We start from the raw sequence: 21,174 nt of genomic DNA, 5'->3' as shown, positions 1-21,174 counted from the left end.
GGTGCTGATGCTGCACTGAGCGAACAGCTCCTGAAGCATTTGAAGTGTCGGAATGTGGAAATTTTAACATCGCTTGAAAAAACTGCCAGCTAGCAACGTCCCTCTCACCAGTAGGCAAAGTTATCTGTAGCCAAATACAAGTTGAATCTGGTAGTTGGGGTTGTTAGCTATAATATCATCATTAAGAAGCGGCACAACAAATGTGTCTATGCAAGCCAATTTGCGATGTGCACTGCTGGCCCAGCCATTTATTTTTTAATGCACCTTTGCAGAATTCCCTGCGTGTCGTGCCCAGGGCTGGACTGGGACAAAAAATCTGCCCGGGCATTTTGACTAGAGACCAGCCCACCAGGTATTATAGGAAAAGCCATAAAGCCTTTGAATGAAAACAAACGCTGTTGTGACAGTGATGTACACTGTCTTGTTTCTATACTTTCTATACATTTTATATCAGATAAAAACTTTGGTTGTAAGATTCAGATAACTATTTATTAAAAGCTAGACATTTGAAATGAGAATAAGAAAGAAAAGTATTTCTTTGTTCCCCCCTTTCCCAGGCTACCTGGCCCCCTGGCAACACTTTGCTAGACCCGCCCCTGCACAGTTACCAGCCGTCAGCTTCAAAGAATCCTGGTATTATTATTGGCTACGTTCACACTGCAGGCGAAAGCACATCAAATCCGACTTTTTTGACCCTATGCGACCCATATCCGATCATGACAGTGTGAACAGCACAAATCCGATATTTTCAAATCCAATCTGGGTCACTTTCGTATGTGGTACTGAATCCGATACATATCTGATGTTTTAGAAAGCGACTGCTGTTTCAATGGTCATGTCGCATTAAATCCGTCTTTTACGTCACTGACACAAGACAGACGCCCAAGTAGACATCGTGAACGCTTCCTGGCCATCCAGTGAAACTGTTGGGAAGACAACGTTGGAGGAACATGAACATTTTATTTGTACTGTATAATCTGCAGATTCTGACAGAAATCTGCAACTATCCTTTGAAGCACCGCTCCTCTCTAAAACTGCAGTAAGGATCATTATTAGGCCATATGTAAATAACAAAATAACTTTATAACTTAACGCAAAATTGGGAAACGTAAAGTCCGAAACAAGTCTTTATATTAAGGGCCATCAGTCAAACAATACTGTTTGGTCTGGGTCTAAACAGAGCACGTTGTGTGTGACGTCTTCTTTTGCGCATGCGGGCCACATTGAGGGTTCACGCCAGAACGCGTTGGCTGTCACATTTTATCTGTAGTGTGAACAAGCAGACAAAAACATCGGATTTGATCAAAAAATCAGAATTGAGCATTAAGACCTGCAGTGTGAACGTAGCCATTGTCTCTCAGAAACAGTTCATAAGTATGGCGTTATTTTTGTGCCACTATACTGATATCAGCAGATGTTCTTTCTGGCGCAAAGTGGGCGATAAACAAATCGCCACTCTGCGTTTCTCCGCCACTGCATCGTTTGAGTTTTGAACAAAATGCATTCTGGGATATAGCATTTCGTCATTGCGAGCTGATTGGAGACCAAAACAGCCAATGAGATCAAGTCTCTGATTGGTTGGTTTTGTGGCACAAATATAACGGTGTACAGAAAGAAAAGGTCATACCGTCTTACCTGAAGTTCAGTTCACCTGATACTCGAAGCAGCGGCTGCCTGGGGTCTCTCCTGCCTCCCCTTTCCCTCATCCACCTGCTGGCCTCTGTGGAAGCTCCGCCATAGCCACCACCAAACAACTGAGTTACTTTTACACATCGGCCAGCATCTGGCCAATCCACCACCTTTCATTGTTTATACCATTACAAAACCAATAAAAAAACCCAAAACAAACAAACAAAAAAAACCCATTGCCCCATAAAAACGAAAAATCACCATCGCTGTTGTGCCAAAAAGTGATTTCTAATGTTTCTGTGTATTTTTTATGTGTAATATCTTTACGTATGTTGGTAAATAGACTTCGGTGAACAGGGTTTACAAAGGGGTTATATATAGAATTAAAAATTATCTGTTTTTCAAGTATCTTTATAACTCTGTGTTATTGTACTTACATTATAACCAATCCGGTCCTTTATCCCCACTTAAAATATTTTTACTGAACTATTGTAATATTTGCTGCCATTTCTGCTGTCCTCTTGGCCAACTTACTCTTAAAAAAGACAATTTTAATATTAATGAGATTAAAAAAAATATTTTTTTGCATAAATAAAGGTTATATAAAAGTCACGGCCAAAAACTGATTTTTTTGGCCGGCTTCTACCTTGTTACACGAATGTTGTTTTTGGCTCAAGATGACTTTATGTCATCCATGAGGGATGCATTTGACATATGTTTTACATATTATAGCCCAACGAGTTACTTATAGCAGTTTAAATATGAGCAATCAGTTTTTGGCAGACAATCACTTTTTGGCACAACACCTGGCCAGTCCAGCTATGGTCGTGCCATCAGTTAACCCATCCCATCAGTCGGCAAGCCGACCCCTGGGCTACAGTGTTCCTCTTGTGAAAGCAAATATATTTGGCACAACAAAGTATTCAGACCATTATTATGCTTGTGGCAACTGCTGGACAGGACAAAACAAAAAAAAGATTCCTGACTAATACTGTCAGGGCCTACAGCTTTGCCTTGGTGTAGTCACTTGGTCAGTTGTCTCCTCACTTGGTCAGCCATCACAGTGAAGGGGAAACTTGAGAGGAAGGTGGGGGGTTCTGGGTACCCAAGCTCTGTGTGGAGGAGGGTTGAGGAGGTGTTAATATTGGCACTGTGTGAGGAGAGGCAACATGGGGGTCCAGTACTGAACCTGTTGAAAAACAGCCGCTTGTCTACGACTGTAAACTGATGGGAGATCAACATGCATGGCCAGCAGCCACTGGTCTGCTTTCACTGCTCTGAGATTAGTCATTAGCCGCGACTGGTTGTGGAGAGCTAAGGAAGACAGGAAAAAAGACATGCTGTGGAAGAGATAACAAAGGAGTTTCCCCTTGCTAACCACCTTGGGCAACATATGTGATGTAGAGGAAATGTGTGGAAAAGTATAGTTTTAGTATATCAGCAAGGAAAACTTTAACGATGATGGAGACTCTAACCATTTCCAGTCTAATAAAAGATGCATGTTGAGCAGGTGCAGGTTGAGCAGCACTTTTAGATTTGCATCTAATAGAATATCTGAATGTAATACACTTAACTGTTTTGCCAAAATAATATCAGTTGAATTAAATGGCTTGACCATGATAAGTTTTCATTCATATTTGAATTCTCCCTTCAGGTATTAACAGTTAACTATGTCACATGATGATCAAGCCATTTAATGCAGCTGATATTTTTCTTACTAATCTTTTAATACACTTTTTTTTTCAGAGGTCCTCACAGGAAGCATCAATATGCTTTAGTATGATGCTACTCAATTAAACAGTATTTCAAATGAGCTCAACCTTAAACTCTGCAAAAATAACATTAATCCGCTTAACACAGATGGGGAACATTTTTCTGCAGATGAACTACTTTTACTTTTGATAATTTATGCAAAAATCATCTCTGTTTGCCTTTCTGTTAAAGTCATTGCACGCCACTGTGATGGATATATGTCAGTTCTGAATGTTAGTTACAGATACCAGGGAGAAAAGAATGACAAGACCCTCTGCCACATGATCAAAACTTTACTTCACGCCTCAGTCCCAGAGATTCCATATACACAGTCCAGACTTGTATTGCCAACAGAATTAAAGCAGGTATAACATCTTCTCATGCTTAACCCTGTTTTTCTCATGCATAAAAACCAGGCATAATGCCAACAAATTGGAAACAAAGATTAAAGACTTCATTTACATTTTGCTTGCCAAGATAAAAATAAAGATGTATTTATGGGAAATGATTCGATTATGTACAATTCAAAGCATAAACAAACTAAAACACCAATATATAATAGAATGATTAAAGCATGGCCATTATCACACCATAAGGAGTAGGCAAGCATTTGAGCGATATATGTTCACGTTCAGCTCTTCACTTTATCCGCAGTCATAATGAATATAGATTAGGAGTCTCACATTATCACAGTAAGGGTATTCAAACAAGTCCAATTTAATCTTTTTTTTCTTTAGCCAATAGGCAAGGGGTACAGATTTTTGTACATGTTGTGTTTCCTCTACAGATTCAATGTTTCTCTGATATACTTTACCATGCAATGTGAACCAAATAGGATATTGTCAGTTCAAGAGTAATATACCCATGGAAAGCCAGGAGTAGTGTATTAGGTGTATCAGGTGAAAGTGTCTGAAACTGGACTTGTTGGAATAAGGATTCTCAGCTTCAGACAGCAGTTTCATTAGGGACTAACCAGGGAGCAGCAGACGTATCCATAGCACCATGGCAGTAATGCTCCTGTATGACAATAAGATAAATGGAAGCCCAGGTAGTCAGTTCAATAAGCTGTCCTTGGAAAAAAAAATATGTATGTGTGTATATAGTAAATGAACTGAAAGAAGTCAATGTGGCATCACAGTCTAATATGGAATAAGGTGAAAACCTTTGAGGCATAGCTGGTCCAAAGACTGATTATTCACAAATACTTGGAGATAAGCGTCTTTGTATTATCTAGCAAGGGCCACCTTCTCTCTAGAATTTGCTTTCCCCTTAGCTGTACTAGCTGTTTTTGGCCTGGTCCTAGCGGGCATGGTGGTAGAAGAGGACTGAGTGGTGGCTTCTTGCGAGGCGCTGCGTCGCATGGTGGTTGTAGTCCTGGGTGGCAGCATGGGGACAGTTGGGGCTCGTACCGAGAGGGGCTGCCTAGATGAACATACTCTCTGAGGGGAGGGACTGTCAGTCCTACAGTGGGATGAGCTAAGGCTGCGTCTGGTTCCAAACAAGACTCGTAGGGGCATTCGAGGGCTGCCAGATGGAGCAGGGACAGTTGAGGGACGGGGACATGTTAAGGAGGACCCAGGAGAAATAGGCCTAAATTTTGGGGGGGTAACTAGAGTGCTTAGTCCAATTTTCTGATTCCTGTGAAGAGAACATAAAAATGTGAAAAATTATTTTACTTTAAAAATATGTATCAAACTGCTTAAATTATTGTGGGTACACTATAAGAAAGAAACTAAATCATACCCATTATTTAAGCGAGGAGTAGGAGCAGCACTACCAAGCCCGCCTGAAGACCGCTTTATGGGGGTAACTGGCCTGGGGATCTTGCTCCTGCACTCTTTGAAGCCTTGCTCTTCAGTTGTTTTAAGACGAGAGCTCCACCTGGACTCATCTGATGTATGCGTGTCTTCCTCTGAGCCTGCAGTGGACAGGGTTTCTGACGGCCTTCGACGCTCATCGTCCCCCGAAGACAGCGATGATGATGTACCAGAAAGCATTCTCCTCCTCATCCAGCGAGTGTGTTGCTTCTGGACTAGTAGGTGGGCCAAATCCAGCTGCCTGGCGCGATGCTGAAGCCGGACCCGAGCCGAGAGAGATAAGGACTGCTCTGAGCCTGAATCCTCCTCCATAGAAATGAGCACTGGAATTCGGCTTCGGATTCTGGGCTTGATGGCAGAGAGTACTTTTGATTCTGCTGTCTGAAGTTTGGCAGGGTCTTCACTTGGTGGTGGTTGTTTTGTAAGTTCCTGTGACCGATCTTTATGTATGTCAGTTGGTGACATTGCTTCTGGAACAGGCTCCAAAGACTGGGCCAGCTCAGTAGATGGACCATTCTCAGTTTTGGGGTATTTGTCTATTTGAGTTTGGTCTTCCACTGAGTCATTTGGATACTCTTCTATCATTGGTGCTCCCTCCACCTTCTTATGGGTGTCAGCATCTATATCGGATTTATTCATGATGGGAAAGACTTCCCGGTCACCCTCCTTGGAAGACATAACATTGAGGTGTGATGTCTCGGCAATATGAATGAAAGTACGCTCAACTTTGGTGAAGGGGGGTGAACCAGGAGCAATGGGTGTGGAAGGCCTCAGGTCTGACCTGAGAGCTGGGGACAAACGGCCAGTCTCTGAAGGTTCAGGCTGTATTGCATCCCCAACTAGAAGGCGGTCATTACGGGATGTTAGAGCACATGGTGTAGCCAACTCACCATCCAGAACGTGATCGCCGCCAGAAGGAGACTTGCGAGTGTCTCCTGGGGAGAATAGAACAAGGGTTTTGGATGCATCCTCTAGGTCTGGGTCTGCATCAGCAGCGGAGGCATGCTCCTTCTGGCCCCTCTGGTCCTCAGCCATCAGTGTTGAAGGCGCAGCATCCTGGCTACGTTCAGTACTCTTCTGACTCACCTCACTGTTGGACTCACTCTTTGTAACGTCGTCATCCTTTGGCCCTGGGGTTTCTGGAACTTCTTCGTCTGGTGTGGCAAAACTCCGCCGCTGAGGCAAAGTACCAGTCAGCATGACAGTTAGAAAGTCAGCCCTCTTGGCCTGCAGCTGAGGAAGGATGTGAAAATGCTCTTTCTCGTCACTCTGGCCTTTTGTCCGATAGTCTGGAGAGGGAGGCGACAAACCACTCTGCTCTGAAGGCGATAACACCTAGAAGCAATGCAATAACATTTTGTATTACCGATGAGTCAACTCAAAGACTTCACCCAGCTCTGTACAGAAATATCATAAAAGGCCTTTACTAGTGAAACATTTTTAGCAGTTTTAACAATGCATGAGCACAATGTCTAGCACTCATTAGGAGCTTATTTAATATTAACATACGTAGCCTTTAAAACAATATCAGGGTGGAATGGGAGAACAGTCACAATAAGTGTCTCAGCCTATAAATGAGAAAAAAGAAAATCTGATGTCAACAACTTCCGGTGTGATGACACTAAAAACTCGTTCATTGACGATTTTTCTAGAGTTAAATACACAAATGAGTGGGGAAGGAATTACAGGAGGACAGAGTCCGTCTTTAAAGTAGTGCACATGAAGCCAGCCTCAAGCTGCGCAGACGAGGCTTTAACACGGTGGCACCAGCAGCGGCGTTGGAGGAAGACGCTGCAGTATTTCGCCTGCACAAGATACTACGATGGCAATGGGTGGCCCGCCCCCAGCAACAGAACCGACCCTCGACAGCGCAGAGAGTAAAAGAAAGGCAGAGGGAGTTTCAAAGACGTGAAGATAAATGATATAGATGATATAAGGCCATTCTTATATCACGTGTGACGTCACAGTCTCTTCAACTCATTAGAACAGAGGAGCGGCACCAGCAGCAGGAGTAAAGATGTTGGACAGTTAGGATGGAGGCAGTTTTACAGCTTGCCAAACAGGCAAAAATTAACCAGAAGCAATTCTAAAAAGATGAGTTTTCAGTTGTTTTTTTAAAAGCCACTACAGTCCACAGTTTTTAGGCTCAGAAGGAGACAGTTCCACAGTCTAGGGGCCACAGTGGCAAAAGCTCTGTCACCCTTAGTTCTAGCAAGTAAGCCCTGATCAGATGATCTCGGTGACCTGCTAGGGACATAGGGCTATAGAAGATCAGGAATGTAAGCTGGTGCCAGTCCATGCAAAGCTCTAAAAGTCAAAACCAGGATCTTAAAATGGACTCTAAATTCAATAGGAAGCCAGTGTAAATGACATAGCAACAATGTCGCATGTGAATATTTAGAGGACTTGGTCAGAAGCCTAGCTGCAGCATTTTGCACAACCTGCAGATGTTCCACATGTGCAGACACATAAACAGTGAGTTACAATAGTGTATACTGTAGATCAATACAATAGATGTATACAACCGGGTGGCTGTAGCTCAGGAGGTAGAGCAGGTCACCTACTGATCAGAAGGTCGGTGGTTCGATCCCTGGCTCCTCCAGTCTGCATGTCAAGTATCCTTGGGCAAGATACTAACCCCAACTTGCTCTCTGATGCATCGGAGTGTGAATGTCGTTAGAAAGCACTAAGTGTAGATAAAGTGCTTGTGAGAATTTGGGTGAATGAGGCATGTTGTATAGAGTGCTGTGAGTACTCTGTGAGAGTAGGAAAGCGCTATAATCAGTCCATTTACAAGCAATGTGTCATAAGCCAGTGGCTAGAATTAAAATAAATGGAAACTTGACAGACAGCTTTGAGCTCTCCTGAGCAGGGGTTTCAACCTTAAATGGCACAGCTGGCTCTGACATTTCATTGGAGGGCCACTTTACTGTTCAAGTAGTACAAAAAACCGAATAAACAAACAAACTAGAAAACACCCAAAAATGTAGTGGGTTTTTTTTGGTTTGTTTTTTTCAATTTCAAATATTGTATAACAAAATAAAACTGCAAATGTGAACACAATTTTTTTCTCACTCTTAACTAACTGAAGCATTTCATTGAACTACCAAATAAACAAACTACTATTCTCTTTCTGGCCAGACACAAGTGCACACATTAGTTTTTGACTGCTAGTGAAAATTGTTTTCTTTACAAATAACTCTCTCAAATAACACAGCCAATCCCTCAACATGTTTCTACTCTCTGCTCATGTTACCTTCATATTAAATAAGTTTTTGCTTTTAAAATAACTTATTTTAACATTGCAATCAACAACGGACAAATCCTCCCTAACAAAAAACATAACTTCAAGGGCCAAATTGTGTAGTCCAAGTATGGGTTGGTGTTTGAGGACCCTGCTCCAGAGCAACACGTCAGGGGTGCTGTTTAAGCCCCTCCCTATTCACATTATTTATTGAGCCTCTGGCCCAATATATAACAAAGCGATGAGTTGAAAGGGGTTAGCAGTGGAAGAACAAAGTGTAGGTCTCTTCGTAGATGATGTAATAATATACCTCTAAAACCCAGATCATACATTCTTAAAGCTCTGGACTATTCTAGAAGAGTTTGGAGGAAAATGTAATATTTCTAAGACTCAAATATTGTGCATAAACTACAAACCCATTGAATTTATCAGACATAAATACAAACTTAAATGGGATTCAGAAAATTAAAAATATTAGGAATAACTAACTAAACACATTATATGAGACCATTTACAGTAGGATTACTAATGCAATGCAAAAGGATTTAACAAAATGGACACCCTTAGTTATGGATCTCAATTCAAGAATAGAGGTAATACCCAGATTGTTGTATTTATTCCTTTCACTACCAATGCATATCCCTGATGCTCAATTTGCCAAATGGAACAAACAAATGAGTAGATTTATTTAGAAGGGGTAAAAACCGAGGGTAAAACTGAAAACTCTCCAACTAGAAAAGGGAAGAGGAGGACTGACTATTTCAAGAGAGTATTATCAGATATCCCAGCTGACATGCACTGGAAACATATTGAGCTCAATGATGGAGTGAGTTGCCCTCAGACAAAATGTACACACATTTCAGGGACCAAAATCCCATTGTTGCAACAACATTAAAGGTCTGGTGGGATCTGGTAATCAAATACAAAATCGAAGGAGATTGTAAAATGCTGATTTGGCCCTCACATTCTCCAGAATTCAGAACTGGTCAACTGGATAACACATTCACGAAATGGAGAGACGGTGAAATCACAGCAGTATGTACGTTAACAGACGGGAAAGTGTTTAAGTCCTTCAAAAAGAAGAGTTTGAGCTGGATAATTCTGACTTATTTAGGTATCTTCATTTGAGACACTGAGAGCAGAAACTCTGTCTCTCAAGAGGGCATTGAGCTAATAGAAATGGTTACTGTGGCATATAAGAAGTTACCGTCAAAGGTTGTGTCAAAAATGTAAAAATGCTTCCAAAAATGTAACAGAAATTATTCATTGTGGATAACACAAAAATGGGAATCAGAACTGAAGATTGACCTTTCAGGGGATGAGCTGCCTGTTACAACACACTTCTACTTGCTGTGGACAATGGAGAGAATCTGGCTGGAAAAATTTGACAAGATTTTTTTTAATCACACCTCACGTCACAAGTAAACAGTTGTGAATCCCACAGCAATGGTGGAGACTGCAGTCATATCAGTGCGAATCACTAACATTTTTTGGAAATGTGAAAAGGTTCAACTTTTCTGGGAATTGTCAAAATACCTGAGGATATCTTAAGTTATAAAATACCTAATGATCTACAGATTTTGTACTTAGGCCTACTACCCGCAGAAGTAATTCACGGTGAGGACCTTTACCTGTTTAAACTGATGCCTGTACAAACATTATTACAAGAAACTGGCTTGAAAGTGATCCTTTGCGATTGAAACAATGGCGAGACGTCATGGAGCAAATTTCCACAATGAAAAAAATAACTTATTGCTTAAGTAGTGCTGTCAGCGTTAATCTCGTTAAAATCTCATTAAAGTGACATTAACACCATAACACAGCAAATCTCTGTTAGCGAGTTGACGCGGATCGCCCCGTGCGTCAATGCGTTATCGTGGTTAGCTCGTTAACACTGTGCAGCCCCACGTTAACTCGCTAATGGAGATTTTCCGCGTTAATGTGGTAATGGCGTTAACGTCATTTTAACGAGATTAACACTGACAGGTGATGTCTTTTTCAGGGAAGGCTTTACATATTACAGCAACACAATGTTAAGCTAAACAGTGCATCTATTACAACAGCTTTGTAGTAGAAGAGGCCAGCTGTTTAACTGACCTGCATGCAGTCCACGCCTTTCACCACCTAAAAACATTGGGATCATCACAAAACAAAAAAAATACAAGGGGAAGCTAAAAGCTTGTAATGGGCTCTCCCTAAGAAGCAAAGACAGCATAAACTGGTACATTTTTCCCAAAACCCATTTTAATGTCATTTTGGTTGAACACAAGCTTTTCAAGATTGTCTAGATTACATAAATTGATATAAAAGGCACAAAAATGCATTGCAGAGTTCATCCTTAGATAGCACACAGTTTGATATTCAGGTGATTTTTCAAGTGTTTCCCTCGTTCAATCTTTAACATACAGCTTGGACATACATACTGAACCCCGGTTATTATCATGCTTATTAGAGGTTAAATGAAAATTGATTTCTCTTAATTGCTTTCTACATTTCTATATATATCTGTACAGGGTTATTTTTTGGATTTACAAAAGTTTAAAATACATGCTTTACCTGTAAATTATACAAGCAATGCTGTACAATCATATAGTGATAGAAAAAAATGCTTACATATATTGTACATGTGAAAGACACTCACGGATCATCACACTGAACAAATATTGTGAGCATTCAGTCATCTTTTCCTTATCTACAATCTGCTGAGACTACAAAACTGATGAAGGAGCATTCAGGTACAATTTAATATTCTTTTTTTTGCTCTGTTGCTGCTATAGTCAAATTAAAGATGGGTGCCTTGAAGCATAGTTCAGAGCAAAAACTAGAAGCAAAGGGTGACGTGTAAGCCTAGCTCCATCAAAATAGGAAAAGTTTCTGTCTCCTACAACAACAAAAATGTCTTAATTCAAATGCTGACTTAAATTAATTAGTTAATTAATTTTAGTAGCAATAGTTTATAGTATTCCATTGCACACTTTTTTCCCTCTGATCACTAGGTGGGAAAAAGCATATTCCACCAACCAGTTGGTGAATGTTTGCTGGCTATTACCAGCTGAAATTGGTCACAAGGAGCACCAATTTCTGCACCAAAAAACTCAGATTGCTGCAGTTACCCATAGTTTGCATGGAATATGCAGATTTGTCTTCAAACTCTTGCTAGCTAGCTACCAAGCAGTAGAACAGTTGCAGTGAAATTGGAAAAAGTGCAAAGCAAACGAAAAACTTAAACTGTTCAACTTCAAAGGAAAAGTTGTGGTTAAAAGTCCCAACTTTTAATTCAAAGCCAAACAGTTACTGTTTCGTGTTTGGTTGGAATTTCACAGTTTCACTAACACTGAGCAAGCAGTTAACAAAATCCTGCCTTCCTTGCCAACTACGGCCAACTGCAACAGTCTGCTAGTGTCCAAGGCAATTGCACGATTGATTATCTTCAACTGGCAACAGCAAGCAATCTCCTGCAGCTACACACCAGTGTCACTTAGAATATAGATTTTTTCTAAACTATTAAGGTAGTTAGGAGACACATGCACGAACTTGTCTTGCAGTATCCCCGTGCTTCTAGCTTTTGTACCAAGCTAGGCTAATTGTATCAACAAATCTATGAAAGTGGCATAGTGCTGAAATATACCAACTGGACACCAGTATATACCTCTCTCTATGTATATTCACATTTTTTTGTTAGTCCTTAAAGAATATCAGGAAGACATTAAATATACAAACGTATGTATGTATATCTGGAAGGACATATCTCTTTATTTATTTTATAATTTTTTGTGAATCATGCCATATTTTCTATGGTAGACCTTAACAGTTTTAATATGTTTTACTCAATCAACTAATTGCTTTACAACTGCTGTAATTTTATGTAATGAAACAGTTATTCTTCCAGTTAATTATAACTTTAAAAATGTGGAGTTTTCAAAATAAAAAACTATAAACCTCATAATATACATATATGGTTAATCGCAGGTTGTTCCTCCACTAACTGGAGAACACCTAAAATATATTTTCACATAATCACTCAAAAACACTCAAATCAAAAAGACTTGTCTGATCCGTGAGTATCTCGTGTAGATGTGAATTATTTACAGAACAATCCCAGACTTCTTTTAGTCAGAGCTGTATACATAATTACTGTACAGTGCTGTTTTTTACAGTTGGCAATGCATGTTGTTCAGATAGCAGATCTCATGCAAAGAATGGACACAGTTGGCAAACAGTTTTGGTACAAGATGACACCTGTTGCAGATCACTCTTTTAGACTTGAGGTGTTTTTAGTAGAATAAGCACACTGACATATTTCTACTCCCTGTTTGTAACCAAATGTAGCATTACCTTAATGGTGATACAGGATTGTACTAGTGACAATCCTGTGTGGTAGTTGAATCATTTTGCTTGCATGCAAAATAAAGTTCAAAGTTAGCAGCTAGTCCCCTTCATACATTCTCAAAGTGTTTATGTTGTAATGCTATGGTAATATAAAATATACAGGGTGTCCTGAACTCAGTGTGAAGCAGCATGAAAACAAATTCAGTCTTACCATCAGGCTGGATCTGAATAACTGTCAGCACAGAGATAATGCCTCAAATAGAAGCTAAATAAAAGCGCAAGTGGTGCGTATTTAGTTAATGTAGCCCTTTGTAGCCCTGACATTGCCCGAGCATGTCTTTCATTGTACAACATGGCCATCTTATCTAATGTTCTGTATATTTAAGACTAAAGAGAAAATTGTTCTTTAACAGCAGCATACAACAGACTATATTATATGAGCCATGACATGAATAAAGTGGAGGGTTTCAGAAGGAAAGACATATATACTGTATGTCTTTCCTCCTGAAACCCTCCATGTTTTTTCACATTGGCTCATGTGGTTGGTCAGTTAGCTTCTTAGGGTACCCCCAAATAGGGTTTAAAATTCTTAGGACCCTAAACCGTTTTAATTTAGAACTCAAAAACCTTCTTGGATGAGAGGTGAAATATCTTCATGAAACTTTAAGACTTCCACTTGCTTTCTTTCCAAGCTCTTTAGACTACCATGACCCAGATGACTGAAAACCTACACAGACACATTGAGAAGACCAATATTTCTTCCGGTAAAAGCCAGCAGATATCTGGATAACTGATATTTCTGATGGTTAAAAAGCAAATAAAAAGTTACATTATTGTCAGATAAAAGCTGATGATAGTAACCATCACAGACTTATTGCTTGCAGACCTGGCTGAAACTGAATGCTACTCAAACTATAAACAGAAAACAAATAAAAATATTTTGAAATATTCTATTTCAAAGATCTTTTCCATTGCTCACGAATTCTTTTGTTTATAGAGATAAGAGTTTTTCCAACAAGTTCTCCAAAATGAAAAACCATTTACTTTATTCGTATTCTCTCTTTTATCTCTGGTTATCTTTCCAGCGTTGAACCATTTCAATTTCCCAACAAAAAGCACCTCTTCGTCAATCATACCTGGCACTGACACCCTGGCACTGACCTTATAATGTAACTGAAATGTTACGTTTCATCATGTTTGTTTAGAAGATAAAGTGGACCTTTGCATTTTTAAAAAGAAAAATCCCTTATTCTGCTCTACTGGATCTATTATGTGATATTAGGTGCAAAAAATCAAAAAAGCGCAGCTGGCCTGCAGACAGTCTTTTATGCTTCAAGCTTGGGTCCTCTACCAGAGGCCTGGGAACTTGAGGGTTCCTGCACAGTATCTTTGCTGTTCCTAGGACTGCACTTTTCAAGACAGAGATCTCTGATTCCGTTCCTGGGATCTGAACCACTCACCCAGTTTAGGGGTAAATGCCCTAAGCACTCCAGTTACCACAGGACCACATTTCCTCTTGCTCCTCTCTTAGCCACTGATATTTCTCACTTTGACTTGGTAAAGTTACATTTATCACTATGACCTTCTTCCTCTGCGTGTCCACTACTATGTCCGGATGGTTAGCCATAAGCAGTTTGGCCGTCTGTATCTGGAAGTCCCACAGGATCTTAGATTGGTCATTATACCCCTAGTTACGATATTCCACGTATGCCCTGCCTGCTAGCATTTTCCACCCTGCTGCAATGTGCCTGATTGCCTCAGGGGCATCCCTACACAGCCTGCACCTGAGATCTTGCCTAGTGTTGTAGACCTCAGCCTCTATCGATCTTAGAGCTTGTTCCTGCACTGCCATGATTAGTGCCTATGCTCAGTCCAGCTTTGTCCAGCCATTGGATTTCTCAGTTGTGACCATCTTCCTGATGTACTCCTTGGTCTCCTTTCTTCTGCTTATTGTACAGTCTTGGCGTGCTGGACTTCTGGTGAAACCCTCAATGTATGGTTATGGCTTATTATCCCAGCAGGGTATTTTACAACTGGCAGAGTGGTGGTATTGATTGCTTGGATCTTGTTCTTCTCATTCAGCTTCTCTTAATCTCTGCAGGTATTTGGTGCCTGCAGCTTTCCTGGGGCCTCTTCGTGGTTCCTATTTGCAGGTGGGATTGCAAGGTACTTGCACCTATCCTCAATGTCTGCAATGCTGCCTGCCGTGTGAATGTTAGACAGAAAGCACTTAGAAATAGCAAGGAAAAAATTGCTTGTGTGAATGGGTGAATGAGGCAAGTTGTGTAAAGCGCATTGAGTGCACAGATAGAGTAGAAAAGCGCTATATAAGAACCAGTCCATTCACCATATACTCTTTCTCTCTTTGCTACCATTCGACTATGACATTCTGATGTTGGCGTGGATCAGCGAATCAAGGTCTAATTCACTCCTGGCATGTGGCTTGATGCCATCCATGTACAGGATTTGGCTGACATTGCTTGATTCTTTAGTAGGTATGCGAAGCCAGTTTTGTTAATGGTCTGGCTGGTTTCATACCTATGCAGAATAACAGTGGGACAGAGCACCTCCTTGGTAAATACCACACTTAATAGTGGCTTGTGTAATTGGATTGAAGTTGTCCTCTAGTGTTGTTTGCCACATCCCCATTGAATTCCTGATAAAGGCTCTTAGGGTCCTGTTGACCTTATACATTTCTCGGCTTCCAGGATCCATGTGTCAGGTATTGTCATAGGCGGTGCACAGGTTGGTCAGTCTGGTCTTAGGTGACTTGAGTGGCTGCTCTATCAAGCAGAAGCTGGTGTTCTGCACCAGTGGTGTTTCTTCCAATTTCTTTCTGGGCCTCGCTCATATACTGAGCCATGTGCCTGTCCATCTTAGCTGCTATGATACCTGACAAGAGTTTCCGTAAGGCAGGTTATTGGTCGGTAGTTGGACGTACTTGGGCATCAGGACTGTCTGGCTAGCCATTCTGGGTATGTCTCATCCATAAACAGCAACTTAATTTGTGTTGCCAGGCGCTCGTGGCGTGCAATTAGCTTCTTCAGCCAGCAAGTGTCAGGGCCGAGTACTGTCCAGCTCTTTGTGCCTGAGACTCTTTCTTGGATATCTGCCACTGTGATAGTTACTGGAAATTGTTCAAGGTTGCTGTGGTCTGCTCTTAGAACCACTAACGACTAAGGATTGTTATTATTTGTTGCATTCGTCTCCCAGCTGATCTTCCTGTTTTGCTGTGTCTCCAGACTTGGTGGGGCTGCTCCCATATTGTTCCCCTGTCGCTAAGAGTATACCTTGGATGGTTCAGTAGAGAACATCCAGTTTATTCTCAGGGTTCTATCTCTCTGGTATACCCCTTCAGGCAGTTTGCCAAGTAACCTGTTGGTGTGCAAGTGTTGGTGTGATATCTATCTATGTGTCTATTTACATTAGTACTTCCAACAGAAACCCAACATACAATACATAAAATAAGTCTTTTTGAATATATTTTAAACTAACAATAAATATAACAGGATTGACTGCATCCTCTGGAAGACCTGGATTTAACTCAAACTCAAACAAGTTTACAAATTTAAATGTAGAATTTAAAACATTTAAGAATTTGAATGAATCTGTTTGAATGAATTCAAAAGGATCATGATGTTATGAAAAATAGATGTTAAAATATTTCAGTAATGGGCTCACTGACTGGCACTGTTGTGAATGCCCCAAACTCATTCAAAGCACACAAATGCAAATAGCAATGCTGGATGCATTCCATGGAAATCTGCTACCTCAGTGAGTGTGCTTAAATTATAATAAACAGAAAAAGAAAAATGATAAAAGAAAATCACAGATATGTTGTGTAAAACAAGATTCTGTACAACTAATGTGCACGATTCTTTTGATGGAATAATACATCCAAGCACATCCTGTTTAGCTCAATTTGTCAGCACGTGTGTGCTTGAATGGATCCCGATCACCTAAAAATATGTATCAAAGGAGAGTCAAACAAGAGCTCCAGCAAACACTTCACAAACTGACATGTACTTTTAAATGTTCCAAATGTAAGTTCACTTCTTTTACAGTCTTCTGATACTAATGAGAATTCATTAGAAAAAAGTGCAAAAGTTAAATTTAAAAATGTCATAAAACAGGCTTTAACTTTGTTAGGTCCTATCTGGCCTTCTTCAGCCCTATACCTTTTCCAGTTAAGAGGTGGCCCTTAATCTCAAAGAAAACAGTTCAGAAAATTATTTCTTTCAAATAAACTTTTTAGTGTATTAAAACTATAAATAAGACTATAAACTATAAATAATAAATCCATTCAAGAAAAAACAACCTTTTTTTGGTCTTTTTCATGATTTTTGCTTGTTTTGAAAAGATATCTTTTTATTTTCTTAGGTAGAATATTGTCTTTATTGTAAATTTGTTTACTATGTAGTGGTAGTTGTTAATTTGTAATATAAATTAATGTAAATAAAAAGTGACTTTATACATTTGTAAATTTGTTATTGGTGTTAATTCATTTATGACATGCCAGTGTGTGTTGGTTTCTTTTACTAATTAGTTTCAATTTATTTAGTAACTATTATTTTTTGTGAAATATTTGTCTTTTAGGGACACCGTACTTCTTGGTGTCAGGTGTAGGTGTAATTAGAGGTTAATGCTGAATTCCCTTTCACACCTCGAGAAAGACTTTTATCACATACCCCTCTCTCTTCACACACAGAGTTTAATGAAGCAGAAGCAGAGTGAGATGTTTATATCACTGGTTGAGTGATGGCGAAGATTTGTGAAGTCTTGGTGCAAAACCTTGGTGGGATAACCTGCACTTGTTGATAATCACACTTTCGTTTTAGCAGAAAAGAATTGAAATAAATAAATGCACAGATATTGTAAAGCTTAACAGTCTGTTTGCAGCCCCACTCTGTTTCACGCGCCTCTTCTTCATAGAAGCAAGAAGGATGTATTCAGTTTCACATTATTCACATGAGTCTGCCAGATCTGTGGCATGTGCAACATCAGGTTTGTAGAAGCTTGTTAGAGTTTATTGCATGGAAAATATTCCCCATCTTGAGCATTTTTCTTCTTTTCTTCTGTTCCTCTTCTTACAATTGATAGAGCTACGTGACTGTGAATGTGTGTGTGATACTAAGTGTTTACCAGCTTAGCAGTGCTGCTGTCTGCCAGTAATATGGCTTGTTTTGTTTCATGACCATGTCTGGCTCTTAGTGTGCTGTTTTTATCACATCTGATTTATCTATGTGTACATTCATTAGAATATTTGTATATGCAGAGCTGGCCAGAAATATCTAATGAACCAAATACAAAGGCAAAGCTGTGTTTTATTTTGGTATTAATAAGTATGCTCCTTGTTTTGACACAAGTCAAATGTCTTCCCAGCTCACCAGTGATGCTTCGTAATTTAAGGGCCTTTTGAAGCATTCTACACATTTTATTTAGGGCCAATGAAATTTAAAGATTTATGGATAAATACTAATAAAATAATTAGTATTTTAATAGTTGGTGCTCTTAATCAGAGCAAATGCACCAGAGATGATCTTGACTGTGGAACACAAATGGTGGAACAAAAGGAAGTGAGAGGCCAAACTGCACCGGGCCCCAAGTTGGTGTGACCAACCCTGCATACAGTATGTGTGTATTGTGTATGTGTCTACTTAACACATGTGTTAATTTAATATGTGTTTGAGTCCATCTCTCAGCTGTTGTTCTTGTTCATGAGCTTAGCTAACACGTGCTGCAGCTGTGCCCTCGACATATTCAGAACAGAGTGTCTGCTCCGTGGGCTGCCAGGGGTCGGCAGAGTGCCAGCATGCCGCCGGCGGGTTGAAGTAGCAGTGGCGTTGACATGTGCTGGGCTGCTCTCAGCTGAGCGGCTCCTCTGGATAAAGTTCCCTCCTCCATGAGGATACTGCTCTGTCTCAAGGGTGGAGGAAGAAAAGACATAGGAGGCCAGCCTCCTCAGTTGGTTGGGCCGTGGTTGGTGCCTGTCCTCCTCCAACTGCAAACAGATCAACCAGAAAGAGGGAAGTGAGGTTAAAAAAGTTTAAATTAATTATTTATTTTAAAAAAAAAACAAGCAAACAATAAATTTCAGATTTTCTTACAGCTACAACCCAACATTGGTTTGACTTCCTGTCCTTTTCTCCTACCCCTCCATGACGTTAGACAGGTTAGACAGGAGAAAGCTGATTGATGCTCACTTCTGTCAAAAGCCCTCAGCTTAAATGTTGTGAGAAAAGGTGCTTGGGGAGAGAAGCTGGTGGAGTGCTGGTGTAAACCTGGCACTCTAAAGTTACAGTTATCAGAAACTATTTAGAAGCTATTAGAAACTTAACTGGACAGTTACACCAATTGACTAGCTTTTTGGATCAGACTAGCATCCTGGATTAGACTGGGAAAATGACGATGAAGACACTTTCCCCGACAAAGCACTTAAAAGGACACAAAGGCACCAGCACAAGCGCTGCACATACTGTATCTCACTAGTCTGGTCAGTTTGAGCTTTTGTTTTCTGAATGAAAAATTACCATTGGAGGTACAAAAAGAAACAGGGAACACAAAAAAGAGATGAGTCATCAAGCACACAAAACACAAACACACAATGGAGGGAAAAAGGGAGGAAATATGTTTGAACAGAAGAAAAAGGAAGAGGAAGAACAGAAATTCAGTGAGAGAACAGAGGTAAAGGACTATTCCTAAACTGTGCTTACCCCGAAACATCACTTTATTTCTTCTTGTGTTGTCCCAATGGCACCCTCGCTCTTTTCTTTGTCTCCTCAGATGAGTCAAACTTGACATACTGTGTACTTTTAAAGCGATAGGTTGGGGGCAAAGGCATCAGTAGTTATGTGGGAGCGGGAAAAAGAATTGACGCAGAAAAGACAATGGCAGTCCTCGATGGTTGGCAGCAGACAAGCTTGCTCTGAGTCTAGAGATGACAATCGTCGCGAAAACAAAGGAAAGTCAAAGAAGAGCTCACTAAAAAGCGCTAAAATTAATTTGTGCATACGAATTTTCCACTGACACGGGCTTAAAAGGTATCCTGTTTCACTGCAGATAAAGTGAAATTTCAGTGATGATGTTGCACGTCCAGCCTGTAAACAGCAGCCACCAAGTATGGAGGACCAAACCTGACCTATTTGTAAATAAATAATGGACAACTCAAATGGTCACAAAATTGTAATTCAACTAAAAAAATCAAACGTAGATTTAAATTAATAGAAAATCACATCCATGAAGAAAATCCTGCTAAGGAAAATGAAAATGATGTGAAAATACAAAGTGAGCTTAATGTGAAATTCAGTGATTCCACATTAGTTTTCCACATAACCGGCTCTTCATACGCAGAATTCAGTTCAGTTTTATCTCTAAGGAGAACCAAGCAATTGTTGTGCTCACCTCCCCACCGCCCAACCCCATCCCCCCACCTCTTCCTCTAGTTCTATAGTGCCATTTCCATAGAAATTATTCTTGAGAAATTCCCAAGCACACAAAAACAAACACACACACACAACTAAGAATCCTGTGTCATGAAAAGTTCTTGGTTTTCAGAGAATGAACCCATTAGATGATACCATGACATTTCTTCTAGCCCCATTCTCAAGACAAATGTACTAAAATGTATTTAATCTATTTATTTATTAAAATGAAGTTTAATTTCTTTTTGGTCCCTAGTTTGGTCCTCCATAACAAAGTGCTGTTTGTTTTTATGTTTTTATTTGTTTACTTTAACTTGGTCAAAACTTAGCATATATAAACTTAGCATAAAAAATAAGGAAATTTTTGTTTGCTCAAGTATTGCTTTAATGTAACAGTGCTTCCTGGCAATAAATATTATTCTGTTAGATAGCATTGGTTAAGCAGCAGAGTTTAGTATTTGGGTTGCACCCATAGAAAACTAGCCAAATCCCCTCTGCCAATGCCAAACAGCTTATTCTGTTATTGAGTCCTGTTTGGTGCTGTTTCATTGTATTGGGTGATTAAGGCTACGTCCACACGTACACGGGTATTTTTGAAAACGGAGATTTTCCGTTTTCGTTTTAAAAAATAATCCCGTCCACACGTAAACGCAGAAATGAAGGAAAACGCTGCTAGGAACATGCCAAAGCAACAGGTGGCGATATATTCCTAACCGTGTAGAAATGTTGGCCAATCAGAAGTCTAGAAGCCTCGGTGGGAAATAGTAAACAAAGCTGGGGCATAGAAGCAGAACCGAGTCGTATGTGTGGAAGGACAGTAACTGTGTGTATATGTAAGCATTTAAACACTGCAGAGAGTACAATTAACAGTAACAGTATTGTAGAAATTCATTTCACCGAAACAATAACGTGGCGCACAGTGTGACGTCAAAAAATGAGCACACCTTTGACGCTGCGTTTTCTCAGTTTTTCTCGTCCACAC

At 40.1% G+C, this 21,174-nt stretch overlaps 1 protein-coding gene across 6 annotated transcripts in view; it reads right to left on the bottom strand.

Annotated features, from left to right (window-relative positions):
* Positions 1–3,659: 3,659 nt before the first annotated feature.
* ttbk1a (tau tubulin kinase 1a) overlaps positions 3,660–21,174 on the bottom strand; it is a 61,316-nt gene continuing 43,801 nt past the window's right edge. For 5 of the 6 annotated variants that reach the window (XM_040004138.1, XM_040004141.1, XM_040004139.1 and 2 more), the window contains 2 exons: positions 5,125–6,533; positions 3,660–5,019 (listed from right to left, as the gene is read on the bottom strand). In XM_040004138.1, the coding sequence (XP_039860072.1) occupies positions 4,608–5,019; positions 5,125–6,533 (1,821 nt within the window). In that variant the 3' untranslated portion in view covers positions 3,660–4,607. Of the gene's footprint in view, positions 5,020–5,124; positions 6,534–11,202; positions 18,773–21,174 lie in introns of those variants that run through there. The other variant, XM_040004143.1, reaches the window with a different exon arrangement.

Source organism: Simochromis diagramma, unplaced genomic scaffold (genome assembly GCF_900408965.1).
Source record: "Simochromis diagramma unplaced genomic scaffold, fSimDia1.1 OVJJ01000565.1, whole genome shotgun sequence".
Lineage (NCBI taxonomy): Eukaryota > Metazoa > Chordata > Actinopteri > Cichliformes > Cichlidae > Simochromis > Simochromis diagramma.
Note: the sequence above shows the minus strand (reverse complement) of the source record. Positions and strands in the feature narration are given on the sequence as shown.